Source organism: Thunnus thynnus, chromosome 6 (genome assembly GCF_963924715.1).
Source record: "Thunnus thynnus chromosome 6, fThuThy2.1, whole genome shotgun sequence".
Lineage (NCBI taxonomy): Eukaryota > Metazoa > Chordata > Actinopteri > Scombriformes > Scombridae > Thunnus > Thunnus thynnus.
Window position 1 is genome coordinate 11,943,371 of NC_089522.1, and position 17,334 is coordinate 11,960,704.

Genomic DNA, 17,334 nt, shown 5'->3' on the forward strand with positions numbered 1-17,334 from the left:
AATAAGTCTCTAAAAAACAGAAAGCAAAGAAAGATGGAAATAATTCTGTCTTTTATCTGTTTTATATGCATCTAAACATTTAAATATTTTCATTATTTTATAGTACATTGTTATATTCTTGTGGCTACAAAACTCTCAGAGATTCATCATAACATGATACATGATACTTCAGTTACACAATACTTCTCTATTAAGTGATATATACTCTAGTGGAAATTGAATAAAAATTCTAGTATTTGATTTATTTTATGTTTATGACATCCATACATATGGCTTGATTAAGACCTTCATGGTGTTAAAGGGTCCTGCTTCTCTCACCTGGTCAACAAATTGCTTTTACTGCAGAACAACAGGCCTCACGAACAGATTTGTTCTTAAGTGGCACATACGAGTGACTAAAGATTTACAAAAATTCATACTTTTTCATAACTTTGCCTGAGGTACAAATAACATCACTAAAACAATGATTCAAACTTGAACATTAACAGCAGAACTGTCAATAATTAGAGCGACCGCCTCCTCCGGTTGCTGCAATATTTTGTAATTATTTGAGGTCCTAAAATACAACTACTGACAATACTAAATGTATCTGTATATTTCTGACAGCAGGACCTGAAGCTCTTCAGTGTGACATTCGTCTTTTTACTCTTTGGTAATATTTTTGTGAATGAAACCTGCCCACAAACAGAGCAGAACAGGTCGCCTCATATGGCAAGTTTAGGGAAATCAAATCTAACAAACCCACACCTCCTCATGGACAGGTGGCATTCATCAGGCTGAAACAAGCGATTTACAAGTTTTGTAGTAAGAGTCTGGTGAATCCGAACTGACAGAAAAAAGTAAGAGAGATTAAGGAGAAGAATACAAAAAATGTTCTTGCACGAGGCCCATTGACACGCCTGAAAACTGTGAAATGTTCCAGTGTCCAAACCTAATCAATATGCATGTCTGTCACTGCAGGGCTGTGTGCTGTGTCCTCAAATGTTCCCAGTCTTAACCATTTTGTCTATGACTCAAAGAACTTGACTGAAGCACTGCAGAAAGAAATACACAGACCTGGCACTATAGGCAACATGGAGGATGCGAACATCTGGATTTAAGCAAATTGCCTCTCGTAGAACACAGAGATGTGATTTCTTAACTTTTCTCTATTATTCTGTCTGTTTCATATAATCAAAAACATTTTAATTTCCACAACCATCAAACTAATAGAAGAAGGGCAGATTTGTCCATAAATATTAAAGCTATAAAGAGCTCAACAATGATTTATTGAGGTTATACTATTGTTATACTGGATAGGGCTGTATGATGATGTGAGCAGCTGGAGATTGTCACTGGCAGATAAAAGTTTCTACAAAGAGAGGGAGACTAAGTTCAGGAACTGGGTGCCTAGTAAACCTGACAACTACAGAAGTGAAGAACATTGTGTTGTCCTGCATGATAATGGACAGTGACGTGATTACAGTTGTAAGGAACTCATTCAGTCTGCTTTGATGTCACAGGTGAGAATTTTTACTACAGTTTATATCCTAACATAATCCTCTTTCCCCTCATTACCTCACACACACACAACAACACACATTCACATTAAATTCACACCAGCCTGCTGCATTGTAAATACCACAGTGTTGACAGGAAATCTATTCCATGCATATAGTGCATATAATGATTATAGAAGAGATCTAAAGTTGTTTTTTATGTTGCTGTGGTACTGTAGTGGATGGCACTCTGGTATAATTTTTCTGGTATTGTTATTATAATTATTAATATTATTATTATTAAGTTCATGTTCAGATGTGGACGCTGTGGCTCTTAATGTTTACTCCCCACTTACACAGTAGATGGACATATTGTTTATGTGCAAATAAAACTACTGATTTATGACATATGTTTGAGTCTGAGCAGAGACAAAATGCTTATTCGTTGCAAATGTCCATTTTGTAATTTCCCTTTTCCATATTTTTCATTGTGCAAATATAGTTTCATACAGATAATAACAGATTTTAGGCCACTTGACAGCAGGGGAAACGAGCTCTAACACTGACGTACTAACACATGCTCTCCACTGAGCCCTGAGGGAAATATTTGGCTCTTTAGCTGCTAAATCCTCCACTATGTTCACCAGCTAGTTGCTGGCAGGTGGTGAACAGTGCGTTTTTTTAGAGCTTTTTGAGAGAGCTGCCTTCAGCTGACAACAGCGCTGAGAGCATTGAGATAAACCAAAACAGTAAAGATACAGAACATGAAAGCAAAACAATGAGCTGAAAGACACTGAATTGGGTGTCGGGTGATACATCTCTGTGGGTTCAACACTGAAAGCGACCCCTTTCACATACATGTAGTCGTGATCCAGTGGTAATGTAAAAGTAATGATTAAAACAACATTAAGTAGCTGGTAACATGAACTCAAATTAAAAGCAGGGGCACTAAACCAGCTCAAATTGCACATGTGCACACATCCAGCTCGACAAAAGATATAGTAGGCAGATCATTTTGTTGGACTAAAAAGGACACGTGAAACAAGGACTAAAACAAACTTCTGTCACTGTATCGGTGAAAATGTGAGTGAATACTCAAATGTTCACATCTAAACAGTTGCATCTTTATTTCACCTTAATTCTGAGATTTATAATGAGAAACAGGAGTCATATTAAATATTAAAAAAAACATTTCTACATACAAAGCAAAAATATGTGTGTGCATCTATGAAGTGTGAAGAAAATACTCAACATTAATTATGATGACAATGTCTTTGATTGGTGCATTTACAGATGCATTCATTCATTAATCTTTATATCTAAACTGATTGATGACGTCACTAATATTGCCTCAGTTATGAAGTGGACTTCTGTACATCACTTTTGCTTCATGCCATGGACAACATACTGTATGTTATTAATGGCATATTGTATGTGAAGCACTTTACTATGGTCTATTTTCAGGGCTGAATGTGACATTTGTCTTCATCAACAACTTCATAACATGGATTGAGGCCCAGAGCCACTACACAGACCTGGCCAGTGAGAGAAACATGGCAGAGAACCAAAAGATAAAAGAGCTGATACCTACAGGACAGATAGCTTGGTTTGGTTTTTTCAGAGATTCCTGGAAATGGTCAGATGGAAGTAACTCCTCATTTAGGTAGTGGAAAGAATTAACACAGGAAACTAATAACGTCAATAACATGGAGCAATTTGTGGCGGCAGACTTTAACCACTCTGGCAAATGGGAGGATTCGTCCTGTGAATGGAAGAGAGCATTTATTTGCTGCAGTCAGTGTGAGTGGCAACCCATGATTCAATTAGTCTCTATATTTGGATTTGTTAGTTTGCTTTTTCAAAGTCACAACAAAGCAAGTAATAAGACGGAGTCTGGTGAAAAAGAAACCCTCCCTGAATCTGACTGACCCTGCTGTGATGGAGGTGAATCATTTCTCACCTTCGTAATTTTATGCAAAAACAAACTAAATGACTTGTATATTTCAGCTGATTCTTAAGAGCAACTTATACATGCTGAAAGCAGTGTGATCATCTATATGCATTGTAACTAGACAGAGCTGCAAATAACAATACAGAAGCTATAAATGTAGTAGAAAGGTAAATAACTGTATGAATGCGAAGCAGGTGAAGAAAACATCAAAAACAATCCAGGATGTAGCTGACCAACAGTCTGTCTGTGTGAGTAATGATGTGAGTTTTGTGTCTCAGCTCAGAGACTGAAAGGCAAAGACATCAAACTGAGCTGGAAGAAGCAGTCAGATGAAAAGGTCTTCAAAAGGAAAAGAAGGAAACAAAGAAAAGGAACACCATTAAAAAAAGATGATCTTAGGATCGTGGTGAATCTTTAAATCTATTTTCATAAAAGAAAGATGGTCATGTCTGGCTCTTTGTTCTTCCACCAGTCCACCAGATGCCCTCACACTTTCTCCCTGTTTGTTGAACTGGACTGAGTGGGAGTAAGACTGATAAGAGAGGTTGCAGATTATATTAAAGGACCACTTGAGATACTGCTCATTGTATTGAACCTTTGTCCAGATGTTTAACCGCCTAGTTCGTTCACATGTGCTCCACTTGAAGAGCTAACAGAACTAAGTGTAATCTGTGATACTTTTCCCTTCACCTGGTTAAGAATGAGGGTGTTTGTTTAATTATCAGATTTTTTTTGTGTTTGCATTTGGCCTGCTGACATTTTAGGCTTCCTTGAGCCTACTTATTGTGTTTTTAGTTTCTGTTTGCTCTGTGTTTCCCTCCTGTGTTCATGTGCTCCTCCTCAGCCTGCTTTTCCCTCCACACTTGCCCTGCATCAGTCTTGTTAGCTCTGCCCTGCTCCCTGCGTCTCCCCCAGCCAATCAACTCCCAGCCTTGTGTCTCGCCACCTGTTCCTCGTTGTTTCATTAGTTCAGTTTGTATTTAAGTCCTGGTTTTCAGTTTAGTGTTGGTGGATCCTTTGTTCAGTTATTCTTTAGTTCATACTGCCTGTGTCCTCCATTGACACTTCTTCTCTCAAGAATAATTTTGCCCTAAATGTTTGCTGTTATCTTTGTATAATGCATCTGAATATCTTCAAAGGAGTTATGATGAAAATTATAGCAAATTATATATAAAACACTCTGTATTATTGTTATGCTGTTATTAGGAATACAACCTTTCAGCATTTCCTTAAAGCCCTCATGCATAGATTGTTTTTCTCTGACTGTAGCATCTCTAAAATTGTTCTAATGTAAAAAATGAGAAAATCTCAATGAAAATTTCTGTAGTCTACAGAATGTATTGCCTGCAGCCCATTATTTGACATGAGCAAGGTTCAGATCTGTGTGTGGGGACAGCAGGAATCGTACAGTAAATGGCACAAAAGTGTGCTGTCACTCCAAACTGCGGCTTGTGCTCCTGCTGTTGGGATACAACAAATACCCTAAATAAAGCCACTAACTCTGTACAAGTTACTGGCTTAATTTGAGAACACAGTAAATTAGATGAGACTATATATTTATATAAGGAGAATATAACTACCTACAGTAGAGTGTACCAGCAGAGTATATAAAAAGATTTTGTGGTGTTTTGATGTATTTTAACTGGTCAGAAATGTTCAGTATGTGTAAATGAAGTTTAGTTTTTTGAATTCTGCACCAGCGCTGGTCTGACTTGAAAACCACATAGGTTGGAAACATTGTGTTCACACAATAAGTGTCCTCCAGATCCCTAAACTCTCTCTCTCTCTCTCTTTCTTTCTTTATACACACACACACACACACACACACACACACACAAAACCACATTTACCGGTGCGTTGTCATGGTGAAAAGCTCACACAAGGCCACACCATAGAAAAGACCACAAATGATTGCTGCTGTCGCCCACTTCTTAGTGCAGCTTCTGATGTTGCTGCCACGGTAGAAGTCACCGTTTTCACTTGCTTACAGTACATAGCACTGTTGCTCCATCCCAAAGAGTCTTTTTTTTTAAATCCTGTAGCACTAAAAAAGGGGAAACATTTCACTGTGCTGAAGTCTGAGTTGCACACATACTATAAACTAGATCACAACTGCCCTAACCTGCAAAGAGTTGAAGTCTGCACTAATGTTCAATGTCAATCTCAATAATAATCATGAGCATCTACATGTGTGATACATCAGTGTTATTTGTATGCATGTCAGCACACACAATATTTAGAACTATACTGTATACACATTGTGTTTCACATACAGTACGAGTGATGTGATATAAAGGACATGTAAAATAGAAAAAAAAATGAAATTATGTAAGAAAATTGTACACTGTACAGAAAGATTTAATTTATCTAACATTAAATATATCTAAGATGACATGTTGGTCTACAATCAGCTGCATGTGATACTGTCCCTTTGTACTGAATATGAAATTTGATTGTGTTTGTTTGTCAGCATGTAATTTCTAACTGTAATGTTAATGCAACTGTTTTATTTTGTATGTAAACTCTTCACATGCTCGAAAGAGGTTGTTTACTCAACATCCAATTGGGGGAAAGAGTCACGTATCAATTTATACATTAATGTTCCAGTCTGGAACAAAGGCCATTTGTTTCAGATACATAAAACATTTCCTTTGTGATGCATTAAAGGCAAACCGTCAGTGAACTTCTCTGAATGGAGTGACAGTAGTTAGATGAGTAATGGTTTGCCCTCCTCACCTCCCTCCTGTCATTACTGACGGAGCAAAGATGTGCGACATTATTTGAAAGGCAGAAGAAGTTAAGTCGAGGTTACTCAAAAATCTGTTCTTCGTTTCCCTGCTTCAGACTGAGAGAAAAGGACTAAATGGATTTAATCCAGGTAACTCACGGTTACGCTTGCCCTCCTCGTCTCCCTCCTCCTCGTTCTCAGGGTCGATGTCCTCGGCCTGAGTGATCCAGTCCAGGTAGCCCTTCAGATCTTCCTCTAACTGCTGCTTCTCACGTAGCTTCTGGAAGTCGCCTCGCGCCTTGGCCTTCTCTCGCTCTTTGGAAAACTCTCTGGACAGGACAGAGCATAATGTCAGTCTATACTGTACGGGATCATAACGGGTTCCTTTCAACTCTTTCTAACATTGTCATATTTTTCATTTTAGATGTTTTTTTATGTGTTAATAAATTGTCTATTTGTACTACTTCTGTTTGAAAACTTACTTGCCTCCCATTACCCTTTGAGGGACGAACTATTCTGAATTGAATTTTTCTTTTCATAAAAAACATTTTCGCAAAAGCGCAACAAAAAACAAACACAAGCACACTGAACACTTACCCGCTCAACACACCCAAAACCAAGTTAAGAACAAAGAAGGATCCAAAGATGACCAGACTGACAAAGTAGACCCACGGCAGCTCAAAGCCCATTGCGTCGTTCATCTACATAGAAACACAAGCAGAAAGAGAGAAAAGTGAATAAGACATATTGTATACATGGTATTTTCACAATTGTGTACATTATTCTCTTTTATCATTAAATTTTAATATCTATATGTCACATATGCATGTATTTTATTTCCTGTTCCATAAAGCATGTCTTACTGAAATTAACTGTTTATTTATACAGATCTACTTAATTGTGTAGAAATCTTTAGGTTACTTTATGTAACCCTCAGTTCTTTAATAATAGAGTGAGGTGCTTTCTGTTGGTTACACAGAAGCGATTCCCAGAAGTAACACAGAAAAACAACCCCTGTGCAAACTATTAGTAAAGTATTAATGGATGGTTAATGGGTGGGAATGAAGGTGTGTGTCTGCCATTATTCACAGCTTCTGTTAGTAAGAACCTGCATCTTTACACACAAATTTAACTCACGTTATTGACTATGAACTGAGTCCATGAATAAAAAATAGTATTTAGTGCTTCTGAGCAATTTCTAGGCACAACCTTAAAAATTACATTTAAGTTCATGACATAAACTAAATTAAAGAGTAGTGTCAACTGGTTGGTGTTTCTTCCCCGAAATATTAACAGTGTGCTTTCATGTCATAATGTCTGATGTGAAAATGTGAATATTTACCACACATAAATGTTGAAAGTACTGTGTAGGTTATTGTGTGTTTGTACTTCTTGGAAAACTAGTCAGTCTTGCTCGGCTCAATGGTGCCACTACTCCAGCAGTGGATTTTAAACAAAATGTAATGGACTGGAGGCAGTTCAGAGTCCATAATATCCTTCAGAGGGAAACAGATCGTCAACTACAACTGGGACAGGAACTGTGACCACTAGAGGGCACCATGTGAGAGACAACTGGGCTCCTGGTGAGCGAGAGGAGGTATTCAGAAGTTGAGATATCTATTAGTCTACTAATCTATTATTAATGTGACCATGGCAAATGACCTCACTACAGAGCTCAAGTGCCCTTTTTAATAAAACTGTTTTGAAAAGAGACACCCAGAGTTTATAGTTGGAGTTTGTCCATTTATAACCTTGCAACTGGGTTTTTACACGGTCCAAATAATCTCTACACACTTAACACATAACTTTTCTTCACACCATGTACAGTACATGCATTGATTTCTACTAGATACTCATGTTCCCTCTGAAAGAAACAAGACAAAGTCCCAACTGCCTCCTACTTTTCATTTACACTGCTTTCTATAAGAAAGGTCAAAGGTCATATTGAATCTATCCATCCATCCATCTATATGTCCATCTTTTAGGTTTATCAAGTCTCCTTCCTTCAACACTTTTACAGCAGTATTAGCATGAAATTGCCATGGTAACACGTACATGCATAAGAGAGGTAAAGAGTGTGTGAGTGAGAGAGTGAGACACATAGACGAAGAAAGAGAAACAGAGAGAGAGAGCTTCATTATTTCATAAATGAGGGTCTCCATCAATAAAGGGATGTGGGTGGATTGTGGTGAAAACTCATTCTGTTTTGAACTTCAATGCTGAGTGTTTTGGCTAATTAGAAGCTGTTGGTGATTTTTGCTAATGAGCTACTGAGGATTTTTAAGTGAATGTGGTTTTTATACTTGTTATCAACTAAACAAAGGGTGACGGTTCAAACTGGAGCTACAGTTTAAAACGATTTCTAATAAAATAAAATCATATCCTCAACGTGTTGGAGTGACAGATTATTATCATTTAGTCATTTCAATGGGTTGCTATTCTTTTTCCTGTAGCCCTCAAACTTTCAGTGGAATAAACCTTGTAATTTATTTTATGTATAAATCATTATTGTGATCATGTGCTGTAGGAAACATAACAGTTTGTCATCTTATTAATTATGTCCAAATTACAGGCATTTGTAATGTGAATATAACAATACAATGGTTATATCTTGACATCGAATGTTTTTTGGTGACTCAGCATCATTTCAAACATGCTGGAAGTAAGTTAATGAACCATGTGCTCAGAGTAATTTTGATGCAGAGTGGCAGATTGATTACCCAGTAGAGAACGTCGGTCCAGCCCTCCATGGTGATGCACTGGAACACAGTGAGCATGGCAAACAAGAAATTGTCGAAGTTGGTGATGCCGTTGTTGGGGCCTTGCCAGCCTTCTCTGCAGACCGTACCGTTCATCATGCAATGACGGCCGTGCCCTGATACCGCACATGGCGTGGCCTCCTCTTCTGCAATGGAACCTGGGAGGTACAGAGATAGAAAGATGAACTGACTATTCTGTAATATTTACTAGCTTCTACTGGTTGATATAAAAGGAAACATATTGCATCCTCATGTTTTAAAACACTCCATAAGCCCACCATGTTAGGTATAATGACAATGATAAGACATTGATTCTGTAGTAGAGAGATGTGACATCAACACAGAAACACTGAAATTAAATACAAACATTAGGGCACCGAAGAGCGCCAGGTATTCACAGTATAAACGTCTTCTACATGTCTGTGCATCTTGGCAATGGTTGTCTTTTTGTTGTTAGTGAACTTCTGATCTCAACAGAGATTAAACAGTTTACATCTTGTGGTCATCTGAGGCTGACTGTTCTTCTGCTGTGCTGATGCTTCAGTGTTTTTAACAGCCTTTCATTTAAGATGACACCTTTCTCCTTTCTTAAATCTCATCTAAAACCCCATTTTTTACTGAATTTCTTTCTTACTATTACAGTACATGTTCGTGACTGCACTGCAATTAATCAGACTATTTTATCATCTCTTTTTACTGCTTAACCCACACCCTGTCTAAGCCTCCTATTATACTGAAATTGTATTCATTTTGTAAGACTGCACACTCTTTTGTGTTAATAAAACATTTTTCTTTTTCTCTGCTTTTGTCCGATGTCAAGTCACTGAGTTCTAATTTTTAATTCTTCTGGAAAGTGCTTCTGAAGTTATGCTCATTATTATAATAACTCTATATGAAAATAATCATACACAGTAATTTAAGTAGAGCACACAGAGGTCACCAGTCCATATATCCCTTCATAAATATAGCATATATATGAATAGTAGATTAGCCCACGACATGTTAAACTTGAGCTTACACCTTAAAACTCCTCCATAAAATATCCGCAATGCAAGCACATACATACAGATCCACACATACACCCCCAACTCCAGCAGCAGCAGCAGCAGCAGACACACAAAAACACAAGCTAAGTGCCTTTCTCTGGGCCAACAGACACAAGTGAGAGGGGATTAAAGGGAGCTTGTATGTCACTCTGTCATGACCCCTTAACTTAAGTCTACAATGCTTCTCCTGACGTCCACAAGTAACCAGCTCAAAGCAAGAAAGAGGGAAAGAGGAAGAGATTAGGTGAAAGGTGTGTGTGTGTGTGCGCGCAAGAATGAATGAATGAAAATTGCTGTCGTATTCCTGTGTAGCCCGCCATCGCTGTAACTTAAGCTGTTCCTGTCAGTCAGCCATTTTAGAATACGACTATGGTTTTAATGTGTGTATATATGAACATGACATTTATGACTGCTGACAACCATCCATCAATTTATCCTCATTTCCTTGAATAATTCTGCCATGTTGGAAGCAACGCTAGAGTAAAGGTCAAGCGTGTTTACATAATAGCCAGATATTAGTCATTTAATCACTGGATTTAATCCACCATCTGTTGTTCTGTCCTGTTTTCAGCAGCTTGCCACCATTCACATACATGGTATGCATGTTCATTCACTCTCAGGGATTAGAGCCTGTATTTATCCTAAACTGAGATGTATATGTCTGTTCATACTGTATGTTAGCTTAGGAGTTAATTTTAAAAAGGGTTTTAGGGTAAAAATCACTGTTTAAAAACTGAATCCAATTACCACGTCCTTAGACAGTTCACCAGATAACCCCAGTGGCTGAAAGAGGCACGACTTAATAAAACTGATCAAACGAAACCAAAAAAAAGTCGAAAACAAAATTAAACTTTTTTCCAATACCTTACCTGTTTGTATCACGTAGCATGTGGCGTGCATTTTGCCAATGAAGAGCTCCAGGCCGATGATGGCGTAGATGATGATGACAAAGAGGACCAGCAGAGCAATGTGAAGCAGAGGAACCATGGCTTTAATAATGGAGTTTAAAACCACCTGTAAACCTGCAAACACACACAGAAGCCAAAGTCAGAGTGAACACTTACAGAAATGTGCACATTTACCTGTAGTTTCCCACATTTAAGTAGCCACCCATATAAGAAAATAGGCAATTAATGAACAAACGTGTTTGTGTCTAAATAACAAGATGGTTATTCCCAGTGCTGAATGCAACTTCACAAAGTAGTCCTACTACACATATACAGTATGTTGTGTACATTAAAGCGAGACAAGGATACAAGTATATCTAACTCATTTTGAATACCAAACAATCTTTCAATTCTTTTCTCAATCAATCAATTGTTTAATCTATAAAATGTCAGAAAATGCAAAATGCTTATCATAACTTCCTAAAGCCCAGAGTGATGTCACTAAGTTGCTTATTTTGTCTAATCAATAGTCCAAAAACTAAAGACATGATCACATGACACAAAGAAATGCAGTAAATCTTCACATCTGAGAGGCTGAAACTGTCCACTGTTTGGTATCTTTGCTTGAAAAATTACTTAATTGATGTTGCCAAAATCATTGCAGATTATTTTTCTTTTTGATGGATTCATTCTTTCTAATTGACCGGCTCTAATTAAAGAAGAAGATCAGCTGGAGTTGAGTAGATGGTTATTTAGCTGGCATAGCTAGCTGTTATTATCTGTAAATCTAAAAGCCTCGTGATATTGAATCGACATGAAAGCCAAATATCACAACTTAATTAAACTGCATGTGTCATCCGACAAGACAAATGTTAAACCAGAATAGAACCAAAAATGTCGTTTCAGCTCAGTTCAACTTTATCTTTCCCCAGAGGTCCTTTCCTCCCTAAGACCGCTGAATGATGCGTTGCTATGGAAACTCAAAGGATGCAGACACATGAGGGCAACTCCATGTAAAGTTAAATGTGTGCTGAGAACAGAAACTATGACGGAAACAGCATCTCCCTGGTGATAAATGAATTAGGCAGAACTGTGAGGACTAAGCAGATATTTTCTTTGCAGGATGGGAATTTTACACTTGTTTTTAAACACTCATAAATATTCATATTTAAAAATATAGATGATATAATATCTATATTTCTAGCAGTGCAGACTGATATATTTTAAATTTGTAAGTACCACTTTTTATTATAGAGGCAGAAATAACTTAAATGTAACCAGTATAGGCTTTTTTTCACAGCAGACAGCAGAAAAAGCAGGTGTAATGAATTACATTAATAATGGCTCTGTTGTGGATGCTAATTGGTTGTGTAGCTGGTTACAATATTGTATTTACATATTATATACCACTCCAATACACACCAATCAGACAAATACTACTAACTTACTTTTGCCACTGCAGTTGAAACAATTTAAATCCCCTTATTTGTTAATTTAATTACCTTACCAGCTAACTAGGCACAGTTAGATAACATAATGTTAATTTACAAAAACAGCTGAACAGCCTCTCTTTGTTCTGTTAGTTAGTTAACTTACAACCGTTCATTGTCAAGTGCAGTATTTGTTTTTGATATGACAGGCAGCGATGCCAATGACAAAAATAAATCAATTTACTATGTAATTATTTCTCTGAGCAAACACTCCGATCGTGGTGTATGTATAAAGCTTAAAAAGATTAAAATTTGTATGACAAGCACAACTCTGATACAAATGTTACTTATGGCTGTATAATAGTACTGCACAGCTAGAAATGTTGGTTCCCCTGAAAATATCAACAGCTACGACAGAATAAATATCTATGGGGCCTATTTTTTGCACCATCACTCCATCTGTCATATTTCAGTCAGTGCCTCAAGTTCTTGCTGTAGATTCTTGAGGAGAAAAACATCTTCAAGAGTCTAAAGTAAGTCCAGTTGTTTTCACTTAGCCATTCTCAATACTGAGGACATTCACGGACATACTGCAAGTTATTTTTATTGTTCCAGCGTCCCTGCATAAAGTGTTATAGAAATACAACTGAAGTAAGAGAGAGACTGAAGTGGAAGAGTTAGGATAAAGGAAAGTTGGAACACAAAAATTGTTTTTTCCTCACAAAACACTGAGATGAACTGAACATCACAGGGTGAATATAGCAACTGTTCCCTCATTTTAAGACATGTTTTAAGACAGACTATTCTGCTTTGAATAATAATAAGTGTCTGATTTTTACATTTAAAAAAAAGTTCAATTAGGCGATCTGGTTAGAAATTCTCATAATGACACCTACTCCTTCTACCTCTTTGAAAAACCAAGAATCTATGAATATGTAATTTTTTTCCCTTTTATTTAGTTCAAAATGTGTGAATAACACAAACTGAGTGCAGGATAATTGATTAACATGAAAACACATGTGACACAGGACGGTACAAACAGGAGAGGCAACAAGAACCAGACAGTAACCCATTAAAACAATAACATGCAAAATACTAGATGCACGTGGTGTGTGTGTGTGTGTGTGTGTGTGTGTGTGTGTGTGTGTGTTAGTGAAGGTAGGCGTTATTAGTGTTTGTGTGTAAGGATATAGGGAGAAGAGTGTTGTTGTGGGGATCTCTGGTTGGGTGCCAGGGTGAAACCAGGATGAGTCAGGGCAGAGTTTTTTTTTTTTCTCTCCCCCTCCTCACTCCTATCCAACCACTTCTTTTTATAGTTTGTTTGTTTGTCAGTCCACACTCCCCTTTCTCTCCTCCTCCCCCCTCTTTGCTCTCATTGCTCTCTCCTGCTTCAGGCTGCCTCCAGACCCATAGGAGGTGGCTGGCCTGTTGCAGGTCAGATACCCTCTAGAAAAGCCCCCATCCCTACAGGACGGGTCTGTTCATTTGGGTCTGAGGAGCATCTTTCTATTTGAAGGGGGGTTTAACAGGGAATTGGCCCTAAGACACCAAATTGACCAAACCAGTCTGGACCCCCCGAGCTCCCACAGCCACCTGGGCCCAGTATGAGATGAAAATTTCCACACTTAATTTCCTCCTTCCTTCTTTATCCAAATGAAATTCTGGTATATGTAATTACATCTTTCTTCTCTTAGGATTAGATGTCACCATCACATGAAAGGTTTCCTAGTGCAGCTTTAATTAATTGCACGTGACTACGTTAATTCAGGACTGCAGACTTGGAACAAAGACACAAGTCAAAGAAAAGAGGACGTGTGACTTGGACTTGCCCTCAAAGGCTTGAGACACTGTTAAAGATTTTAAAAGCAGCTCTGTGTGAACTCACTAGGAACTCCAGAGACAAGGCGAAGGGGTCGTAGCACGCGAAAGGCTCGGAGGGCCTTGACGTCAAACCCCCCAGGTTTGCCCCCCGACTGGCCGCCAGAGTCAGCGTCTTTGGTTATCATCTCCAGAACCACACTGAACAACCTGCAGAGGAGAGAGCGATAAGGGATGAGAGAGGAAGAGTAATGGGAGAGGGATGCAAAGGTTTGAAAGAGAAGGAGAAAGAGCAGTGACAGAGATGTCACGAAAACAGCAAAAAGATTAAAGCCAAAGAGACAGAAAGCAAGGAACAAAGACCTGGACCCTCTTTGTACTTGTCTCTGTGTACATGCACCTGTGTGTACAGTTGTGTGCTTATGCATTGTTTATGTGTGTGTCCTTTATGTCTGTGCATATTTACCTTTAGTTTTTTTACAACTCATCTCAAAGTCCTACTGGGTCCAGGTGGTCTACTGATAAAGCATCACTATGAACAACACCATGATTGTGTGTACATGCACCAGTGTGTGGGTGTGTGTGTGCATTTTATATGACTCCGTACATGTGCAGTTGTGAAAGCCATTTTTTAATCAGTCATCTCACATCAGTGTATGTATGTGTGTGTGTTTGTGGATGTATTAGCGTTTGACTACAAACATGCACTTGAGACTGACTGATGGACAAGTAAATGTTGAGTTAACCCGTTCAGATCCGTTCCAATGGACATAACTTTTCTAGGATGTCTAGATTTATGATTACTGTCATCTGACTCTACCCAAATGCACAAACTTTGATTTGATTGGATGTCTATAAGCCAATCACAGTGCTCCACATCATCTAAAGTGGGCTACAGTAGAACCAAACCCCCTTTTTCAGCAAACATGGCTGACTGTGAGGCAAAGAGGAAGCATTAGGCACATTTTAATCTATTAATCATATTGTTAATATACATAATTTGTGTTTAAACTGTGTTTAAAGTAAACATGAGATGTTATATTACTTACACATGTCAAAATATTATATGACAGATTTATAGCTTTTATTCAAAAAATCCATCTATTGGAATGATCGGTGGATCTGAATGTTAAAATAATACAAAATATATATGCAATGTGTTTTAAAGCATCACTTTATTCATTGATATGAGTTAACCATTCATGAAAAATAAATAAACTCATATTTTTGTTGAAAAAAGATCTCTTAAAACTTTTTATTTATTTTTACTATAAGGTGGTTTCTTGCGTTCAGATTCTCCATCCATTGGAATGGACAGGAAAATGACACATAATAAAGTATTTTAATCATTTTTTTATTGCTAATGATTTATGAGTGCATTTAGAGTAGAAATCCACCATTACAATATTTTTTGTGTGTTTGGAAAAGGTGCTTGCACAATGTATATGTGTGTATTTGTGTGTCAAAGTACACGAAGGACTGTATGAGCGACCTCACTGTGTGTCTGTGTGTGTATTTTTTTTTGCCTTTGACTGGGTGCGTTTACACGTATAAGTGCTACACCTATAAACTCACCCCACTATGACGATGACAAAGTCCAGCATGTTCCAGCCGTTTCTGACGTAGGAGTTTTGGTGCATTACCAGGCCGTAGGCAATAATCTTCAGAAATGTCTCTATAGTGAAAATGATCAGGAAGGCATATTCTACTGTTTCCTGCATAGAGGGAAAGAAAGGAAAGAAGAAAGGACAGAAGGAAGGGAGAACGTAAGATTATATTCATCTAAGTTCATCAGCAATTTCTATGAAACGAATTCACTGAGGGCCAAATAATGTGAATAGATATAATACACATAATATACAGTTTGTAATATACAGAAGCAACGATGCAGACACACATGAGGCCCAGCAAAGAAGATAACATTTTCCCTGGTTACCACCAAGAGTTGGCATGGCAACTGATTCCTTTTTTTTTTTTTTTTTTTGGTCAATGCCAGCAGAAAAGTATCTTTGACTTGACTTTGATCAACAGGCTCATGACTCCCGCTGACTTACAGTAAGATCAGGTCTCCATCAACAAAAAAAGGGCAGATTTTCTGTGCATTCCTGTTATTTTTTTATAATGACACACTTACACTTAGCTTTGCCACAGCAACCGCAGTTTGAATGCAACTCCACTCCTTTTACAAAAGCCTCAATTCAACATAAAACATAGCATGGTTGAGAACTTTCACCAAACTTCCCCTTCAAGCTGAGATTTGATTTGCTCTTCACTTCTAGAGGACATGCTGACTGGAATATAAAGAGATGAAAATAAAAAGAAAATGAACTCTGGCAATCAAACAGTGTTGAATATTGTTTCATCATGTTTTAAACGTAATCCCAGCTCTCTTCAGCTGGGTGAAAAATGATGTCATGATCAAAAAACAAATTTGTTTTACTCACAAAAACAAAAAATATGGATTCTAGAGAGATAAAAAATCACATATTCAAATAGAATTTTCTGAATTGATCGATTGACCGAACTGTACAGTTCAGTGACACTTAATCATAGATTAATACTGTGTCGTATTGAATTGTTCTAATACATGTTACAGAAACACAATAACTTTATATGGTTTGTAGATTTAGTTTGTATGTTTTTTATTTGTATGTTTGAATGTGTCTCTATGCGTTCATACGTGTATATGTTATTACACCATTCATTCATGTATTAAGCTTAGTGCTGTACCAAGAAAAGCAGCCATGCAGAGCTGAATTAATTAACCCACTTTAAATGATGACAGACATGAGAGGGAGCAAAGGGATCAGAGATAAATGATACATTTATCAGATCTGAAATCTGTATGCAAGGAAGGGACTGAATCTCATGAGTGGGTGCAATAAATGTCTGACTGTATGTATTGTATATTTGTGTCACGTCCCATTTTTCTGGGTGGTCAGATCCCAGATATGATGTTGGGTTGGTCCAGGTTTCTGAGACCTGAGATTTTACAACAAGACCTACAATATATGCAACGATTAAAGAAAAAAACACAGAACTTCAGTGCTGAGATATTTGATCAAAGGTATGCTACAACTTTGCATCAGTGAATGTCTTCTGGTTTTCAGATATGATCTGTGTGTCTTGGTTTCTCATATTTTAGGAAAAGGGACACATCTCTGTCATCTTCATGTTTCTTCTTGGTTTAAAACTGTACATGGATCTTTGTTTTTTTAGCACGTTGACTGTAGCATA

The 17,334-nt window shown here is 37.6% G+C and overlaps 1 protein-coding gene across 1 annotated transcript in view; it reads right to left on the reverse strand.

Moving 5' to 3' along the window:
• cacna1db (calcium channel, voltage-dependent, L type, alpha 1D subunit, b) overlaps positions 1-17,334 on the reverse strand; it is a 101,658-nt gene that overhangs the window by 44,592 nt on the left and 39,732 nt on the right. Inside the window, exons 4-9 of the mRNA XM_067591713.1 lie at positions 15,673-15,812; positions 14,165-14,307; positions 10,832-10,984; positions 8,878-9,074; positions 6,755-6,858; positions 6,317-6,486 (exon numbers count right to left, since the gene is read on the reverse strand). Of these exons, the coding sequence (XP_067447814.1) occupies positions 6,317-6,486; positions 6,755-6,858; positions 8,878-9,074; positions 10,832-10,984; positions 14,165-14,307; positions 15,673-15,812 (907 nt within the window). The remainder of the gene's footprint in view (positions 1-6,316; positions 6,487-6,754; positions 6,859-8,877; positions 9,075-10,831; positions 10,985-14,164; positions 14,308-15,672; positions 15,813-17,334) is intronic.